The 20,443-nt window shown below is 45.7% G+C and overlaps 1 protein-coding gene across 1 annotated transcript in view; it reads right to left on the reverse strand.

Moving 5' to 3' along the window:
- Window positions 1-20,443, reverse strand: part of LOC121878785 — an 85,470-nt gene that overhangs the window by 6,284 nt on the left and 58,743 nt on the right. The window contains exons 2-5 of the mRNA XM_042385199.1: window positions 9,371-9,547; window positions 2,828-3,031; window positions 2,128-2,723; window positions 1,129-1,278 (exon numbers count right to left, since the gene is read on the reverse strand). Coding sequence (XP_042241133.1) covers window positions 1,129-1,278; window positions 2,128-2,723; window positions 2,828-3,031; window positions 9,371-9,547 — 1,127 coding nt within the window. The remainder of the gene's footprint in view (window positions 1-1,128; window positions 1,279-2,127; window positions 2,724-2,827; window positions 3,032-9,370; window positions 9,548-20,443) is intronic.

The following is a 20,443-nucleotide window of genomic DNA, read 5'->3' on the forward strand; positions in this document are numbered from 1 at the left end:
ATTATGATTATGTTCGAATCTATATCTTGTAAAAGCAACGAAGTTTTGTTTAACCCCTTAACAATGAGATGGACTTCCCCAGCTGAATAAAATCGTTTGGCGCTAGCCAGAATAAAATAGAAAAGAAGACATCGTACTGAAGGGATTAATTACCAATCTAAACAATCAAGAAGTGGGCACCACACATTTCTTGTAATATAAACTTGATGTGAACAGAAATAGTTCGGTTGACAGCTGTCCGGTATAGAATCAGCAAACCACATAAGAGTACAGTAGTTCAGTTGTGCCAAACAGCGAGGTAAAATGGGTAAAAAAAAATTACTTTATTAGTAATAGTTGTAAGGTCGATGAAGGCCATGTACAGGTCACAGTGCTGTTTCCTCATTTTTCCTGTATATGATGGAATGGTGGGCAGCAAAGATTGGACTTCCATAAGTTGGAAACCCCTATTAGTCGGACTAGGGTCTGTGGGTCTACCATCACTCACCCTATACAATACCTCAGAGTCAGAATTGGTGGTAACCCCCAATCTGCCACCTCACATCCTCGATTCCAACAGTGATTAAACCAAGAATAAATGCTAGTTTTAAGTGTAACTGTACAAATAAACATAAGTGAAAATAAATACCTGTACATACAATATATATCAAAGTCTATATCTCTACATCAGTACATGTAATAACAGTATAGCTAAGAGTTTGTTCCCATGGAGAGTCGGGCCCTCAGCCTCATCAAAATATAATGGGAAATTACTTAGAAAATAATGAACATCGAACCCTTAAGAGATGTTGTTGAGGTGTATCTATATACAGTACAGTACTAGGTTTGGTTACCCTCTACTGGTATATGTTCAAGGTATCTGTACTATACAGTATTATGTTACACAAAGACACACAACTATGACAACCTAGGTCTACGAGTTCCGTAAGTTCTTTCACAATCTGTGAATGTGAGCAAAAAATAACCTTTATTATTACCTCGCTACTTATTTATGCATTTTGATATGCATACAGAAGCAACACCTTCTCCAAATACTGTGGACACCTCCACCTTCTTCATTGGTCTCAACATCAAACCAGTGTACTAAAGAGAGATCATTACTGGAAGATTAAAGGAGTTAGAACTTACTTGCTCTTCTTAACTTCTTCTTGTGACAAGTCGTCAGTGTTGATTGACAGGTTGAGCTGTGAGCCACGGATTAGTAAATGAGAATTGACAGCAGAGGACGGAGGTATACTCTTATGGCTTGTTGGAGAAAGATGTACCCCATCATCCATCCTATGAATTAAATGGAAATATTGGTTAATCATTTAATAATGTACAGTAGGTTTAAAAGTTTGATGTGTTAAAAGACAAATTTCTCACTCACACTACCAGGGTAGAGTGAGTAAGATAGTCAGTATTATCTGTGTGTGTGTAGCTAGCTGGCTCTCTAATCATTGTATACATACGTATGTTGATAGCAAAACTTGAAAATGGAAGTTCAGAACTGGCACAACATATAGAGGGATCAAAGTAAACCTCTGAGGTGACAAATTCTCTGGATTAAAATACTGTAAAATATATGTAAACACAATTTTTTAACAATACGAGTCGGTACTATGAATGCCTTTCCTGACTGAGGGGAAAAATTCTGGTGTCAGTCACCCTCGTACAGCACCAGCTCCTCACTGCTCTCTTGGTTTGCACTCGCCAAATATCCTCAACACAGCTCACACTTACTGACACTCAGACTACCTTTAAATGCATACTGTTTCTGGTTAATCCAGCATGTCACCCTGAACTTAACCATATACAATGAATGGACATATATTCTGAATATCTAAGCACAGTATAATCATTTCAGATCTTCTGATGAATTTTTCACATAACTGCTTTTCAATAGTTTTATCTCTTTTATAGCATTATGAAAGATCGGCCAATTTAGTTAACTAAATTTATGCTGCTGGAGTCATATCAATTTTTTTTTTGTGAATTATAACATGATAATTTTTACAAAAACAATGACACAAGAATATCTTCTGAACAAAATATATGATTGATTAATTTAACCTTCATGTCATGATGATCAGACACAAATAACACGAAGACAAATACTATAAAATACAGTACTACTGTACACTGTACCCTGAATTCTCATCGGTGTGTTCTTTAGGTATGAGACCAAATTGCCAGGTATTGGCTCTTTTCATTAATTTCTTATTGATGGTGACAGGTCCAGAGCTCTCACTGGAGGAGCAGGAGCTGCTACCACAGGTACCACTGGAACCAGATGATGAGGTTGTGGCTCCTGAAGTAGGAGAGGTAAACTTGGTGGAGGAGGAGGGCAGTGTGGATGACTGCTGCTGTAGATCCTCAGCACTCTCGCGAACCTCCTTGATGCCCCCCAAGCTAGTGCGGGGCTCTAGCGGCATCTTGGCAGGCGGTGGAGGAGGTGGAGGGTCGAGGAACACAGAATCATCATCTGTGTCAAGTGATGGACACCGTGACAATGAATCCCGAGGTCGTGACCCAACTGACGACACAGACCTTCGCCGACCAGAAGCATTCAGAGGTGAACAAGCGAGCCAAGCCAATGGAGACATTTCTTCTCCACCTCCAAACACCTCACCCAAGTCCACGAAACTCTGACAATCAAACTCCATTTGCCGTTTTGCTTTTAGAAGTGCTGCTTGACGGTTATGAAGAAGCTCATTTGTTTCCTGACATCGAACCAGAGCCATCTGTTGAAAAAAATCATATGAAATTTTTCCACTACTGTATAAAAAAAAATAATCCATGAGTAATCAGATGTTGAAATATCCTGCAACGTGCAATAAGTAAATACCTTGCACTGTTGGAGGAGTGTGTGGTTGTTAAGTCGTGTGGCGAGGGTGGTCATGGCAGTGAAAGTATCATCAGGTATAGGCGGGTGTTCCTCCATGTAGGCCGTGAGGGTGCGGGCCGCAGCGCCCACTTGTTCGGGAGACGCTAACCCTTCACCCTTCACACGGCCCACAACCTTCATGGCCTCCAGGGCCCACTCATATGCCTGTAAATGGACAATATTGTTTTATTTTTATTTTTTTCATTAGTATAACCTGCTTCACTGAGATTGTTTCATCTTAAAGTTATTTTTTCGATATGGTCACATATATACCGTACAGTATATAGTATTTAAATTTGTTGTGGGCAAATGTTTTAATCTGATTTGTGCAAGCAACTCCTGGAAAATTTTACTTTTAAAGATAATTGCATTAGAGTACAAAATAATCGTAATAGTAAAAAAAAATCCATACAAGAAATTTTTAGGCCTAGGAACCTATTCTAATAGATAGAAAGAGCATCTAACTATCTGTTCCAAGGGAAGCCAAGAACATTTTACGCATCACACCTAAATAAAAATATGATGGAAATGTAAACTTTGGCACGGGAGGGGATGGGGACTGAACGCCGTGGGTTCTAGCAACTACCAGTCAGCAGCAGTGGTGCGGAAGTGGATTGAGAAAGTGGATGAGGCAGTAATGGTGTGCATGATGGTGGTGTAGTGGACGTCTCCCCTACAGCTGCCTGCAACGCACAGCCACCTACTGCTACCGCATTCCGCGTGCCGTCTCCTAGCAATAGCGAGAGCTGACGCCAGATGGTACGGTTGCTTAGCAACGAAACTAGTCACCGGCGACTTTCTGGGTTTTCCCAACATGATTCATAGAGGACTGGCGGCTGCTGCTGGGTATATAAGCTCTGTCTCTCCATTGAGATTGATTCTGACCATTCTTCTTGAACAAGCAACACCTCCTCCTCCGCCGCTGCCTGGCTGCCTTCGCTTCTCCTCGCCTGCCTGGCGGTCCTCGCTCCCGCCAGCGAGCATGGCGACCCACCAGCTGTCCTTCTCTGAGCTTCCTCACCAACCAACTCTCATTCTGCCCATCTTCCTGAACAAGCAACACCTCCTCCAGCAAGCTCCACGCTGTCAGCATTCATTCAACCAGGAGGCCAGCAACAGGCAACATCTTCTCTAACGAAGCTCCTGCACATCTACCTCCTTCAACACGCTACTCACCGAACGTCTCTACTGAGCAGCCCCTCACCACACAGCACCTCCAGCACCAGACTGTCTATCATATAACTTATATTATACAAGAAAACCACATTAGAGTTTCCTTCCATCCTGAGTGCTAGACAACATTAATATCTCGATACCCCTACAGTGGACACCAACTCGGCACCATACCAACGCTAACTACCCCCCACTACCTATACAGCCGCCACCACCCATTCCAAAAATAAATAATTTTTTAACAGCTCAAACCAACCCCCATATCAAATGAAAATCTAGCAATGATTTTCAAATGCAAATTCTACTAGCAGATTCAGATTATTACGGTTAACTTGTGGAACTAATAGTCGGACTGGAGATTTGTCACACCGGCACATCAGAATTTTGGATCACATGAAGATTAGACACCCCACCTTATTTCACCTCAGATGAAATAAGTAAGGGTGACTAATTTTCAAGTGATCCATTTTTTAGAACCATCTGAATCACTCGCCCAAGGTAAATATTTCTTCTTACTTTTTTAAAGATAATTTTCATCAATATAAATATTCTGACACGAAGTTTTCAGTAAATAAACGTCGCTATCCAATTTCCGGACTTTTAACTAGTATCGAAGTCATTGTAATTCCTGTAATGATTTTAATGTCTCTGAATATTCCATAAAGTCACAACCAACCAATAACAACCATAAAAACACATGGGAAGGGCAAACAAGTGGGTGGGCTCAACAAAAGAGGTGCACGTGGCCAAAGAGCTCGACGCCCTGCTGGAACAAAAGACCTGGAGCCTCTCATCCCCTGACGAACACTCACGTTTAGGTAGAGGAGGGGGATCATGGCGAGCGTTCCCCAACCCCCAGCTGTTTCTTACACGCCCCATTCATTATCTAATGATATCATAAGTGTGTGGGTGGATGGCTATTCTTTATCCTTTTATATGAAGGTGCACCAATCAGCAGTCACTTTGTCCACAGACAGCTGCACCGAACCGCTCTCCAACTTTGTTCCAATACAAGGGTTTGTCAACAGAATACAACTTCCATTATGTCGTAGAAAAAAAATATGGCACCAGTGATCCACGGAACGTGTGAAGTTATAAATCAGCAGCAACAACAAGAGCGGAGCTGGGTCTCCTCTCAGAGTACCGATAGCTCAAGTGGTGCGGTTCTATACTGACAATGCGCCTAGCAATTCTTAGAACAGGAAAAAGTGAGTGGAGGCGGCCAGCTCGTTGTAATGGGTGCATGTCCATCTAATACTCTAACACATCCACACACTTTACACAGTTACACCCCCTCATATACACATCACAAGTCACTCCCCTCCTCAGGGCCGGATTCAGGAGTGGGCAAAGTGGGCAGCTGCCCAGGGGCCTCCACATATTACAATATTTTATTTATTTGTTTATTCATTTGGATTATTTTTATTTTAATTCTTTAAAATTCATGTTTATCTATTCTATCACGTAAAACTATGTTCAAATTTCAAAATTTTCCTGGGGGGCAAGTAAATCACTATACAGTAGGTGCGCGTGATCCGTGATCCAGGTATATGTTATCTGTAAATGTTGAGTATTTACTTATTTACACTGTGTGGTGAATGTCGTGGGCGTGTAGGAGTGCCCGGTCAGGTGAGGCACAGGTGATCAAGTCATGCAAGGTGAGGCAGTGTGGGAGGACCAGTCAGAAGCCTCACCCCATCTGCCTTCAACACCACCACTAACCCACACCACCGCTAACCCCCCCACACACACCACTTACTCCCACACACACCACTTACCCTCCCACACACACACCACTTACCCTCCCACACATACCACCAGGTTAGATCAGGTAAAGGTTAGCTTAGAACTAAGTGGAATCCAATAAGAATCCAAAAATTTTAATACATGAACATTTGTAAGATGGGAATTATTTATATTGGTAAACATTGGGGCCGGTGCTAAGTATAAACATTATATGAGAGAGAGAGAGAGAGAGAGAGAGAGAGAGAGAGAGAGGATATGTTATGCACCGTCATCGTTGTTGTCATCACGAGTTGTTGCCACCACATGAGCCAACAGTTTCCAGCATCACCTACACGTGCTGTATGACTTAGGTGGAGATGATTACTCGATATTTGGTGTGTGTGAGGGAGGAAGGGGTACAGCAGAGTCGTCACACACACACACACACACACACACACACACTCCTTATCTGAGTTACAATATTACTTACTAACTAAATTCCTCCAATGGCCAATGTTAGGAAAATGACAGTGACGCTCCAAGGACGTTTAGCTCTGTGGTTCTTGTTCGTTGTATCGTTTTAACATTTCTATTTCTGTCAGGTTGACTTTTTCTCGACATAAAAATAATAAGTAATATTCCCCCGATAACATTTTAAATTTTCTCTGGTGAAACTGTTTTTACGGTTGTGTGATGAACATAAGCTCCTCCTCCCCCCCTTCCAAGCATAGTTCACCTGATGATTGAACACTTACGTTACCTTGGGGTGGGGGGTCGGTTAGGTTTAGAATTAAAGGTAACTATAATACTGTCAGCGTATGGAGATGACTGGAGACGTGTATTACATAAACTACACGATACATTGTCAAGGCTGAATACATACACCCCATCTATGTCTTCCTCACATCACTATGAGCTTGGTGAGAGTGAGTGCCTGGTGAGAGGTAGGAAGGGACATGACTGTAGGAAGTGGTGAGAGGGGTGGTGGTGAGGGGGTGGTGAGGGGATGATGGTGGTGAGGGTGATGGTGATGAGGGGTGATGGTGGTGAGGTGATGGTGGTGAGGGTGATGGTGGTGGTGATGATGTTGAGGTGTTTCAGTGGTGAGGGTGATGGTGGTGAGGTGATGGTGATGAGGGTGGTGAGGGGGTGGTGAGGGGGTGGTGGTGGTGAGGGTGGTGGTGATGGTGGTGGTGAGGGTGAGGGTGATAGTGGTGGTTGAAGTGAGGGTGGTGGTGGTGGTGGTGGTGAGGGTGATGGTGGTGAGGGTGATGGTGAGGGGGTGGTGGTGGTGGTGAGGGGTGATGGTGGTGAGGGGGTGATGGTGGTGAGGGGGTGATGGTGGTGAGGGGGTGATGGTGGTGAGGGGTTGGTTGTAGTGAGGGAGAATGATGGTGGTAGTAAGGGGGGGGTAGTGGTGGTCAGTTTGACACACTTTCCTAGCCAACCAGACGATCACCCACAGCTTTGAACCTTCTGGTGGAAACCACCTGTACCACTCTTACTCCACCCACCCAACGATTTACTCCACTCACTCCACTCCTACAGTGATATCTAGGTAGTGCTATAGTCCCAAGGCATTTTATCCGCCATTTTCTGTTTGTGAGGCAGGTCGATGAGTTATCACATCTTCAGTTAAGGGAGAAATGGTCACCTGAGACATTGAAAGAATCTAAATTTATTTCCTGGTATTAACGAGTCACTTACCTGAATCACCACAAGTTAGGAGGAGGAGTTGTTTACCTGAGAACTACCTCCACACAACCACACACAGTACAGGTTGTGAGAGAGAGAGAGAGAGAGAGAGAGAGAGGCCACAAGCAGAGCCACACCCAGATAACAGGAGGGCCATCGACACCACCCTGGAGGACCTCACTACACCACGACCTCCTACAGGTACCTGAAGATAATGATAAACCACAATGAGTCCTGGGATTGGTCCTCCTCGCCTGGCTATTAAACACAGCTATTAATGAACTCCTATTGGTTAAAGATCTCTTCCATTCCTTCCCCTATTCATGAGCTATTAAACTCCTAGTGGATATTAACCTCTTCCAATCCTGTTAATTTTCACCCAATCCGTTTGGTTGTTCGTCCACTTCTCGAGGTATTCCTGTCTCGCGGGTTCCAGTCTTGCTTGGTTGGGGCTTTAAGTCTGAAGTCGATCCATTTGGGTAGGGGACAGGGAGGAGAGAGGGGATGGGGTAAGAGAGGGGAGAAAAAGGGGGATGAAGGAGGAGAAGAGGGTTAGAGGGAAAGGTGAGAGGAGAGGAGAGAGGGAGATGGGATAGGAGAGGAGGGGGGCAGGAAGGGGGGGGGGGGCAGGGGGCGGGGCAAGGCAGGACCAACAAGACCACTTCATTACCGTAATGGAAGAGTGATGTCACCAGGTGCGACAATTTTACCTGGGTCCGCCACGCCACCCTACCCCACGCCTCGCCACGAATACCGTCTCACCCACGCCCTTAAACATTACGTGGCGTTAGGGATACCAGGTGTAGCCAGGTAGAGAGATGAACGGGTGTAAGCGAAGCATTAGGGGTGACAGGTGTAGCCAGGTAGGGAGATGAACAGGTGTAAGCGAAGCATTAGGGGTGACAGGTGTAGCCAGGTAGGGAGATGAACGGGTGTAAGCGAAGCATTAGGGGTGACAGGTATAGCCAGGTAGAGATGAACGGGTGTAAGCAGAAGCATTAGGGGTGACAGGTGCCCAGCCAGGTAGGGAGATGAACAGGTGTAGCGAAGCATTAGGGGTGACCAGGTGTAGCCCGGGTAGAGAGATGGAGCAGGGTGTGAAGCATTAGGGGTGACAGGTGTAGCCAGGTAGGAGATGTGAACGGGTGTAAGCGAAGCATTAGGGTGACAGGTGTAGCCAGGTAGGGAGATGAACGGGTGTAAGCGAAGCATTAGGGTGACAGGTGTAGCCAGGTAGGGAGATGAACAGGTGTAAGCGAAGCATTAGGGGTGACAGGTGTAGCAGCCAGGTAGGGAGATGAACAGGTGTAGAAAAGCATTAGAGGGTGACAGGTATAGCCAGGTAGGAGATGAACAGGTGTAAGCAGAAGCATTAGGGGTGACAGGTGTAGCCAGGTGGGAGATGAACGGGTGTAAGCGAAGCATTAGGGGTGACAGGTGTAGCCAGGTAGGGAGATGAACAGGTGTAAGCGAAGCATTAGGGGTGACAGGTGTAGCCAGGTAGGGAGATGAACGGGTGTAAGCGAAGCATTAGGGGTGACAGGTATAGCCAGGTAGGGAGATGAACAGGTGTAAGCGAAGCATTAGGGGTGACAGGTATAGCCAGGTAGGGAGATGAACAGGTGATTCATCTGGGCACCAAAGCCACATTTATAGCCTTTTGTTCCCCTCACGCCCCTCCCCTCCCCCTCCCCCCTCATGTTAAACGTGAAGAGGGTGAGGTACAGAAACACAAAGAACCCAAGAGATGAAGTCAAAGAAAACGAAGTAAAAAGAGATTACGAGTTAAAAATTACAAACGAGCTAAAAATATAAGAAAGAGAGAGAAAAAATAAAGCTAAAATAATTCTAACATGTCGGTTTAAAATGGCAGTAGTTTTGTTTTCTCCAAGAGGCACAGTGTCTTAATACCTTATCTAAGAGGTGGTAGCATCTGGCGGTGTCTTCGAGGCGGTCACGGGTGTGGTGGAGGCGCTCTGTAAACTGTGTGAGGTGGAGGTGCAGCGCCCTGGCCAGCTCCCTCACACTGGTCTCCGTGTCCCCCGTCGTCGCCTCCTGCAGCAGCGACCCGCCCTTCTCCAGGTGTCGCTGTGGAAAGGAAGAATATACTTTGTAAGACACCTCCAGTATACCATGTGTCCCTTTCAGTATAATCTAAGTCACCTTCACTATGACTAATAATATTCCTTACATAACATTAGCAACAACTAAACTAATTACTAAGAAACCAATTCAACCATAATATTCTGTAGTATTCGACGATTTTAACTTTTCCATTAGAATTTCATCAATAAGTAGTTAACTGACGACTGTGCTGCTAAGGTTAAGTAAATACCTGTGATGAAGAGTTCTGACTGCCTGAAACTTCGTCCCTCTAACGCTAACCAACTTAAACCTAATCTAACCTAACAAACCCTAACGCTAACATCACCTAACCTAACAAACTCTAACGCTTACATAACCTAACCCCTAAGGTAGCGTCAGGGTGGTTAATCTTCAGGTGGAAAAAAATATAAGAGGGGGGACTTCGAGGTGTTTCAGGTGTACAATATTTACATATCACACCTAGGAGCTGTTATTCCACCCACAGAAGGAGGCTCATGTGACCAGGAAGGGCGGTGAGGAGTGGTAGATACTGTGGTGGACCCCGGCAGCGAGTTATAGTAGTGGGTCATGGTTAACAGTGAAGTCAGGTGAGTGGTGGGTGCAGGTGCCTGGTGGTGGTGGTGGTGGTAGCGATGGTGGTGGTGGTGGTAGTGATGGTGGTTGTAGCAGTATTGTGGTAGCGGACGTGTTGTTGACCCACCACCCTCTTACTCTTGTGTTATGAAGGCGTGGTGGTGGGTATGTTGGCTCTCCGCACACCCACGCCCACTCCGCCCTCTCAGTAGACGCCCACTCAGCCCTCTCCGTACACGCCACGCATTACCAACATAGCACACATGAGGAGTGATCGAGGCTGTGTGTGCTGGTCACGTAGTATGGCTGTTTTTACCTATATTTAGCACACCTTGACATACACTACTCACTTGCCTCTATAGTCACCTGCCATGGGTGAGGGAGGAGGGTCAGGAGGGAGGAGGGAGGTCAGGGGTGAGGGAGGGAGGAGGGAGGAGGGTGAGGAGGGAGGGAGGAGGGTCAGGAGGGAGGGAGGGAGGAGGTCAGGAGGGAGGGAGGGGAGGGAGGGAGGGAGGGAGGGAGGAGGGAGGGAGGGAGGAGGGTCAGGGGGTGAGGGAGGGAGGGAGGGAAAAGGGTCTGGGGTGAGGGAAGGAGAAGGTGTGAGGGAAGACTCGACCTGGCGAACACTCCCTCACGACCACAATCACTAGCCCACCAGGACCCTCCCTCACCTTCTCACGCCCTTAATTAATGGACACAGGTAAAGCTTACTTCCTCCTCACTGAGCCTCGTTCACCTGAGCTAAGATTCTCAAAGGTTCGTATGTAAACTTTCCAGATCAAATGAAGTATTGTGTCCCAGTTGACTTAACTTTTTTATTAACTACCCTAAACCTAATGTAACTTAACCTAACCAAATGTAACAACCAAATATAACCAAATCTAATGTAACCTAACCTTAACTAAATCTAACCTAAACTAACTTGACCTTACCTAACCTAATTACCCCCAGGTATCATTAAGGTGTATAATCATCAGGTGAAATAAGCTAGGGGGGGTTTATTCTTCATGTGATCCGACTATGTTTTCATGCATCACGAGATAAGAAAGAGCTCAAGGGATCACCAAATGACCACATAACAAAGAAGGTGGTCTGGGAGGGAGGGAGGCGCTTGAGCGGAGGGAGGGAAGTACTAGAGGGGAGGTCTGGTGTAGCAGGCATCACCACCACAAGCAGGAGATGGGTAGCAGGAGACATCATAAGCAGGAAGAGAACAGCAGGAGGCATCACCACCACAAGCAGGAGATATATTTTGTGGCTTTCGTCTGCAATTTCATATCCAAACTGACACGACCCTGGGCAGTGGTAAGGCCAGAATGATGGTGATGGTGGTGGTGGTGGTGATGGTGGTGGCCAAGATGGTGATAGTGGTGGCCAAGATGGTGATAGTGGTGGCCAAGATGGAGATGGTGGTGGCCAAGATGGTGATAGTGGTGCTTCAAGATGGTGGTGGTGGCAAGATAGTGGTGGTGGTGGACAAGATGGTGATAGTGGTAGCCAAGATGGTGATGGTGGTGGCCAAGATGGTGATGGTGGCGGCCAAGATGGTGATGGCCAAGATGGTGATAGTGGTGGCCAGGATGGAGATAGTGAGCAGGTTAGGTTAGATTGTATTAGGTTAGGTTAGGTTAGGCTAGATAAGGTTTGGTTAGATTAGGTTTGGTTAGGTTAGCGTTAGGATGGCTATATTACGCTTTATTAGGTCACCATTAGAGTGTTTAATCATCAGGTGAAATTAGCTGGGTAACCTAATCTTCAGGTGACCTCAAAAACTCTGTACACAGCGTCCCTTAACCAAGACATGACTCTATATCTACCTGTAGTGAAAGGTAAAACAAGACTGTACAAACGAAAAGCCTCGCCAAGAACCGGAGATATAACCCACAAAAGCAAACACTGTCAACTGAGGCCACTGAGTTGTTTACACTGCTGACAACATAAACAACACCATTCATGACGGCTTCTTGGACAACATTCAGAGCAAACTTGTGACGTGGGCTGAGAGAGGATGTCATATACACGTGTAACTGCAGGTGATATGTAGGCCAGGGAGGCAGGGGCGGAGGAGCAGGGGGGTGAAGAGCAGGGGCGGAGGGAGGCAGGGGGAAAGGGCAGGGGGCGGAGGGGGAGGCAGGGGGTGGAAGGGCAGGGGCGGAGGGTGGCAGGAAGCAGACACAACCTTAGAAAAAATGAGTTCAAGTAAAATTCAGGTAAACAAGTAAGTGTGTGTGTAAGATGGCAACCCCACACACACACACACATAAGACAAGCAGATGTTCAAGACTCATAACAGTGTCTGTCTGTCTGTCTGCCTCAATACTCATGCCTAAAAAACCTACAATAAATAACACTCCCTACAGGTTAAATTATGTTAAGTTTGTAAGGTTACGACCACAGAAGGAAGTCCAGCAACATCTATGACGTATTATAGTCTACGGTACTAGCTGGCAAATGACCACCTCCGGCCCCCCCCCCTACTCGTTAAACAGTCAAGAAGTCATCGGCTGATAGTAAATCCGAGATAATATAGAGGGAGGGGGAGCCGTGTCTACCCCTTACTTGGTCAATGGCTGAGAGAGAGAGAAGAGGAGAGAGAGAGTTATTTCTGACCAACATTGCCATCGTCCAATACACTGTTACTGCTACACCATTACCTCCCTCGCTACCAACACCATCACCACTACTACCACCGCCACCACTTCCTCCACGTAAACATAACAGTGCCATGAAACCTAACCACACCAAGAAGGCTGATTCACAACAACTCGTGAAAGAAAGAAAGAAAGAAAGAAAGAAAGAACTACATAAATTTTCCATCGTCAACTTCGTCACTTCACGAGTCATGTAAACAGAGAAACATCCACACAAATATTAATTATAAGGTGATCAGGTCAGGTTCTCAACAAGTGGTTCCAACAACACCTGACCATCTATCCAACACAGTTTTCTAAAAATCCGTAAACACAGCTTCAGTTTACTTTACCTGTGACCTGAGTGAGTGAGTGTGTGTGTTGCTTATTATAACTTATTAGTATTAGTATTATTTAACAGTGATAATTGTGTAAGCATACAAGGGTTAATACTGGATGAAGAGGAGGCGGATGAAATACTAAAACAAAAATTGTTCTCTTCCTCTACTACTTGTGTGTCAACCTCTAACGTAGACAGACAGACAGACAGACACTACTCACAGACACACACACACACCAGCCTGGTCGTCTTCTCTCAACTCCACCCAACAACGTCAGCTAGAGAAGGTACAGAAAAGGGCCTGCAGAATCATGCTCGGCGCAGACTACTCCGGCTACACCAACGCTCTCTCCACCCTGGAAATGCCATCCCTCAGTGACCTCCACCACCAAGCACTGGAAAGGTTTGGCAGTGGACTACTGTACCACCCTCGTCATCGCCACCTCCTGCAGCCCCCCACCCACCTCGCGCAGTCCGCCACAACAACAAAATACAGCCCATAAGAGCCTGCACCGATAGATATAAGAACAACACCATCCCATCTATTGTTAAAATAATAAACAACTCCTGATTTATGTTCTGTACAGCCCTGTAAATGTATTCAATGTATATTATATCATTATGTCTAAATCAAATGTAAGTCTGTATATTTTCAGCCACCGGCTGCAACTCTATTAATAAACCGTTTATTATTATTATTATTATTATTACACACACACACACACACACACTGTTCATTAAAGACCTGATTCGGTCTCTTGGGAACTAATATTGTTTTCACCCCAGCCACTTGGTCAACTAGAGTACTGTTCGCGCGAGTACTGTACATAAGCAACTGAGTACGTCTTCCTATATAACCAGAACCAACACTTGAGTACAGTCTGATGATATACAGGGTGTCCCAAATGTTTGTACTCATATTATACAGGGTGTCCCAAATGTTTGTACTCATATTATACAGGGTGTCCCAAATGTTTGTACTCATATTATACAGGGTGTCCCAAATGTTGTTATGGATAGCAGTTATTGTTTTCAGTTCCTTGCGTTTCATTCTGTTCCTTCATTCATTCCCATGTTCCGATCCTCTAAGCTTTATCCTGGTTTTCGGAGTGCTCACCCCCCCCCCCCAGCTCTATATTAAGCTTTCGTCATCTCTCTATTGTTTAGTTATGGGTGACTAGTGTATTTCATAACCTAACTCTAGCTTCAAATGTTGTTGTTGCAGCCAAGTCGACGGTCATTTATATAACCCTTGAAGAACCTGGAGGTAATGTTTGTTTACTTCCGGTTAATTATGGTCTCTCTCTCTCTCTCATCATTATAAACTCTTCCAGTATATTCAGGCCCATTGTATTTCTTCGTAATAATGAAAATCGTGAACTCTACCGCCTCCTCCTCCTCTCCCCACACAGGGATATTATATTCCTGTGGTCTATCCCGCGTGTGTGTGTGGGGGGGGAAGGGGGAGGAGGGGTACAATGGGTGACGTCGACATATGGGCGCCAGGAAGGAAGGTCTATTCATGAAAAACCCATTTGACTTGATGCCACATTTACCCCCGTGTGACAGGCGGCTGAGTCTTATCCCCGTGTAATCCTCAACTGGTGGAGGAGGTCAGGAAGTGTGTGTGTGGGGGAGGGGAGGTTACGTCCTGTAGGCCCCTTCATTAGTGTGGCGCCCTGGTGGTGTACAATTTTACGCTCGGAGTCATTTGTGTGGTTGTGGTGTGGTAGTGGTGATGTGGTGTGGTTGTGGTGTGGTTGTGGTGTGGTAGTGGTGATGTGGTGTGGTTGTGGTAGTGGTGATGTGGTGTGGTAGTGTTGTGTGGTAGTGTTGTGTGGTAGTGTGGTGTGGTGCTGTGGTAGTGGTATGGCAGCGTTGTATGGTAGAGGTGCTGTAGTTGGCCATTTTATTACTGTCTCTTAATTATTCCTTGTTCACACACACACACACACACACACACACACACACACCTAACAGTCCCCCGTGTGAACCGTGTCAACAATGTGGCTTAAACTCACAAAACACAGAAAATCACACTCTTAGGCTGTCGGACCCAACACAAACACTCAAAACAAAAAAAGACATCTGCATAAAAGTGTACCCACGCTATTTCTTCTTCTATTTACCCGAATATTCATTTTTTTATTTACATTTCACGTTATTATCTTCACTTACCCACCATAAGAAATCCTCACACCGTACGCGGAGAAACAAAGACCGTGGCTTTTAAAACAACATGAAGACCACGCTGGAATGTACACAGGTAATAAAACTCGTACTATACAAACGTCACGCTTCACAGGGGCGCGCTGAGGAACCAAGAGGCGGACTCGTGAGAATATGACCAGCAAATCCCAGAAAATATATTATATTCTACCAGTGATGAGTCAGGCGACCTGCTGGGACCCACTGTCTGCTGGGGCCATTTGTCTGCTGGGGCCACTTTACTGGTTGTTTGGGGTACGAGAACAATTGGCTGCTGCGACTTGCCCACTGTCTGCTGGGGCCACTTGTCTGCTGGGGCCATAGGTGCAAGTCAACACAATTCCGGCAATTTCTCAACTTTCCTTCCGCTACACCACAACCAATTCACATGACAAGCAATCCTATGCCAACCAAGCCTCACATGACAACCAATCCTCACCTGACACTACTATCTTGACACAGGTGAGCGAGTCAGTGTACAAAAGAGACCTTGTTAAGTTGAACGACCCAGATCCTATATAACCAGGTGACCTCCCTTCCTTCCCTCCCCTTCTCCCTCTTTCCTACCTCCTTCTCGTCCTTCCTTCCCCTTCTCCTCCCCCATTCCCTCTCCCTATTTACTCACACCTTTCATACTTCCCTCCCCCTTCCCACACCTGACACAGACAATAAATAATTTTACATAACACAAAGACGTAAGAGAAACAATAAGTAGAAATATACACTCATGATCTCTCGTGTGTGTGTGTGTGTGTGTGTGAACAAGAACTAATTACAGGTGGGTGAGGGTACCAACAAGCCCCATCTCCCCAACACAACAACAATGACCTCATTTACACATTACCAAACAAACAAACAAACTCACTCAAATCACTCTACGACCAGAGTACAGCTACACTCTCTAACTGTAGTCTATACTTGTTACAGTCCTCTTATATTCCTGAAATGTTTGTACTGCTGTAATTCTGAAGTCTCTGTATTTATACCTTAAGCTATTATTTCCCGTATGTTTGGTGATATTTTTCAAAGTCAGTGTTTGGTGTGTCTAGAATCAACAGTGTGAGTATGAACATAAGAAAATAAGAAGTCTGCAATAGGCCGGTTGGCCTGTGCATGGCAGCTCCTGTCGAGAGTTACTACCACTCTCTATCATCCATGAATCTATCCAGCCTCCTTTTAACACTTTCCAGCGTTCCAGCACTTACTACAAAGTTGCTAAGCTTGTTCCACTCGTCCATCACCCTATTTGTGAACCAGTTTCTTCCTATCTCCCTCCTAAACCTAAACTTATCCAACTTAAATCCGTTGCTACGAGTCCTAACCTGCTTCCGATATTATAAGAACTTTACTATATCGCCTTTATTGATTCCTTTCACCCACTTAAATACAGGATAGTGGTGGCAGGGCAACAGGATAGTGGAGGCAGGGCAACAGGATATTGAGGCAGGGCAACAGGATAGTGGAGGCAGGGGCAACAGGATAGTGGAGGGGCAGAGGATAGTGGAGGCAGGGCAACAGGGTAGTGGGTGGCAGCAACAGGGTAGTGGTGGCAGGGGCAGTGTGGATAGTGGAGGCTGGGCAACAGGGTAGTGGTGGGTAGGGCAACAGGGTAGTGGTGCAGGGTAGCAGGATAGTGGGAGGCGGGGGCAACAGATAGTGGAGGTGGGGGCAACAGGATAGTGGAGGTGGGGCAACAGGGATAGGGAGGCAGGGCAAGAGGATAGGGAAGTAGGCAACAGGATAGTGGAGGTAGGGCAAGAGGATAGTGGAGGCAGGGGTAACACGATAGTGGTGGCGGGGCAACAGGATAGTGGGAGGCGGGGCAACAGGTAGTGGAGGGGGCAACAGGGTAGTGGGTGGCAGGGCAATGTGGGTAGTGCAGGGCAACAGGGTAGTGGGTGGTGAGGGGCAATGGTGTGGTGGCAGGGGCAGCAGGATAGTGGAGGCGGGGGGGGCAGCAGGATAGTGGAGGCGGGGCAATGTGATAGTGGAGGGCAGGCAACAGGATAGTGGAGGTAGGCAACAGGTGGTGGGAGGGGTAGGGCAACAGGATAGTGGAGGCGGGGGCAACAGGATAGTGGAGGCGGGGGCAACAGGATAGTGGAGGCGGGGGCAACAGGGTAGTGGTGGCAGGGCAACAGGGTAGTGGAGGCGGGACAACAGGGTAGTGGTGGCAGGGCAACAGGGTTAAGGCAGAGGCAGCCCCAGGGTCACAACCATAGCGTGGCTACACCATCATTACCATACTTAGGTCAATCTAGCCAGCACCCTCATCCCTCTCACAGCTGCTGTACAGTAACCAGGCAGTGACGTGGGTGACCAGACGAGATAAGAGGGAAGCAACGCCGACACAACGAGTATTTTAAGTAAGTAACCTACCCACAACTATAGTTAATTTCATCAAACACGAACCTAAGAAATTTAAGTTAACCTAACCTTTACTCAACATTAACTATAACATCTTAAACAATTCTTAACTTGAAGTAAATTTTACCCAAACACTCTAATGCACTTTATAATTTAACCTAACCGAGGCCACCAAAGTAGTAAGGCCACAAGTGACATATCTAAAACTAGAGAAACAGGTGATTAAAGATTGATAAACATTAAAACGTGTATTTCTTCAGAACCAACCAAACTATTTTCATCTACTGTAGTTTGCGCCATTTCAAAGGAAGCTTATCCCTCTATTAGCTGCCTGTGTTGTAATGCAAAACGGAAGGCATGGTGTTTTGTGATTCTGTGCTATCTATTAAAATTGTGACTGTTTTAACTCTGAAATCAAAATTGAATCATCTATGCTTATTTTTAAAAATGTCACTTGTGCCCTTACTACTGTGGTAGCCTCAATTAATTCAATGTAATTAAAGAATGTCTCGCCTAACCATAACTACCCACAGGCAGACAGAGCCACAGACAGACAGACAGACAGACACAGACAGACAGACAGACACACACACACAGACAGACACACACAGACAGACACACACAGACAGACACACACAAAGTAGTGTTGATGAAGCACATGACATGATTACAGGGCTCGAGACCACCACCCACACACACACACACACCTCTACCTAAATACCTCTTACCACGAGAAGATGGTGATGATGGTAGTGGTGGTGATGATGATGGTAGTGGTGGTGATGGTGATGGTAATGGTGGTGGTGATGATGATGGTAGTGGTGGTAATGGTGATGATGGTAGTGGTGGTAATGATGATGGTAGTGGTGGTAATGGTGATGATGGTAGTGGTGGTAAATGGGTGATGATGGTGATGATGGTAGTGGTGGTAATGATGATGGTAATGGTGGTGATGATGATGGTAGTGGTGGTAATGATGATGGTAGTGGTGGTAATGGTGATGATGGTAGTGGTGGTAATGATGATGGTAGTGGTGGTAATGATGATGGTAGTGGTGGTAATGGTGATGATGGTAATGGTGGTGATGGTGATGGTAATGGTGGTGATGGTGATGCTAATGGTGGTGATGGTGATGATAATGGTGGTGATGGTGATGATAATGGTGGTGATGGTGATGATGGTGTGTACCTGCCAGATATACAGTCCTACACATTATACCCTCAATATACTCAACATATTATGACCTCTTCTTACAGATATAACAACATACATATTGGAAAGTATACCAGTTTACAGTGTGTTTGTAGAGCGTTGGGAAGATCACCTGAAGATTAGACACCCCACCTTATATCACCTGAAAATTAACCGCCCTAACGATACCTAAGGACTTGGGTTGGGTTTTGGTTGGGTCGGGTTAGGTTAGGTTAGGATTAGTTAGATTAGATTCCGTATGCTTAATCCTCAGGTGAAATTAGTTGGGGTATCTAATCCTCAGGTGATCCCGGCCGAGGGTGTAGGACTGACAGGCTCTGTAGAAGGCGGTCGTGCAACATATGGCCAGGTCCATTACAAGGAGGAAGTGCCGTGTCGACCCCACCCTCGCTTACTGTGACCCAGACTGACCCAGCGTGAGGAGCAGCGGTGAGAGGAGGCAAGCGGCGGTGATGCGTGACACTCAACCCCCACCACTGGCACTTACGCCCACCCTCGGTAAGGCACATCCACCCACTCCATGCTCACCCACCCACCCCCTTTACCCCCACCAGTGTTATGTAAGTGTTATAAGTGAAAGGACAAGAAAATACTGCCAGTCAGAGCATATGTTCGACCAACTGTGTCGTCACCCTCATTCAGGGGTTTTACGATTCTCAGGTTTTACCGGAAAGTAGGGCACACCTGTTTCCCATCCACACACCTGTTTACCATCCACACACCTGTCTACCATCCACACACCTGTTTTCCATTCACACACCTGTCTACCATCCCATCCATACACCTGTCTACCATCCACACACCTGTCTACCCTTCACACACCTGTCTACCATCCCATCCACACACCCCCAGGTAAGGTAAGGCTAGTGTAATCATCAGGTGAAGTAAGTAGTTCCTGTGGCTAACTTTAACGTCATCCAAGTGAGGGCACAGATGGTGGATTGGTGGTGTTGGCTAATCAATGTATGTATGTATGTATGTATGTATGTATGTATGTATGGATGATCAATTGGTTAAGTAATATTGTTTTACTTTCTCCAGTGTAATGATTTCTTAGCTAATAATAATAATAATAATAATAAATAATAATAACACTACATTATTTTTATCATTAACATTTATAATTATTGATGTTGTTATTGTTGCCTTACATACCCAGCCTGGAACACCTTAGTCTCACCTGTAAACAGAAAAGAAAAAAAAAACAGTATTAGAAAATGAGTTAAGGAAGAGCTGCCACCTAAACATAACATCATATCCAGCTCAGGTTAATGTTTAATTCCCTCCTTACGTGATCTGACTGGTGGGGGTTTTAACGTGAGGGATTTTTTTTTCTTTTTTCATATATTAAACTAATACCTAAACGGATCACGTGAACATTAGGCACCTCAGCTGATTTCACTTGATAATGAACACTAATGCTAAGTTAAATTAAGCTAACCTATCTTAATATAATGTGGTGGTGTGTGGGTGGTGTTGTGGTGGGGTGTGGGTGGTGGTGATGAAGGGGTGTGGGTGGTGTTGTGGTGGGGTGTGGGTGGTGGTGAT

The sequence above is a fragment of the Homarus americanus genome, unplaced genomic scaffold (assembly GCF_018991925.1).
Source record: "Homarus americanus isolate GMGI-L3 unplaced genomic scaffold, GMGI_Hamer_2.0 scaffold40995, whole genome shotgun sequence".
NCBI classification, from domain to species: Eukaryota; Metazoa; Arthropoda; class Malacostraca; order Decapoda; family Nephropidae; genus Homarus; species Homarus americanus.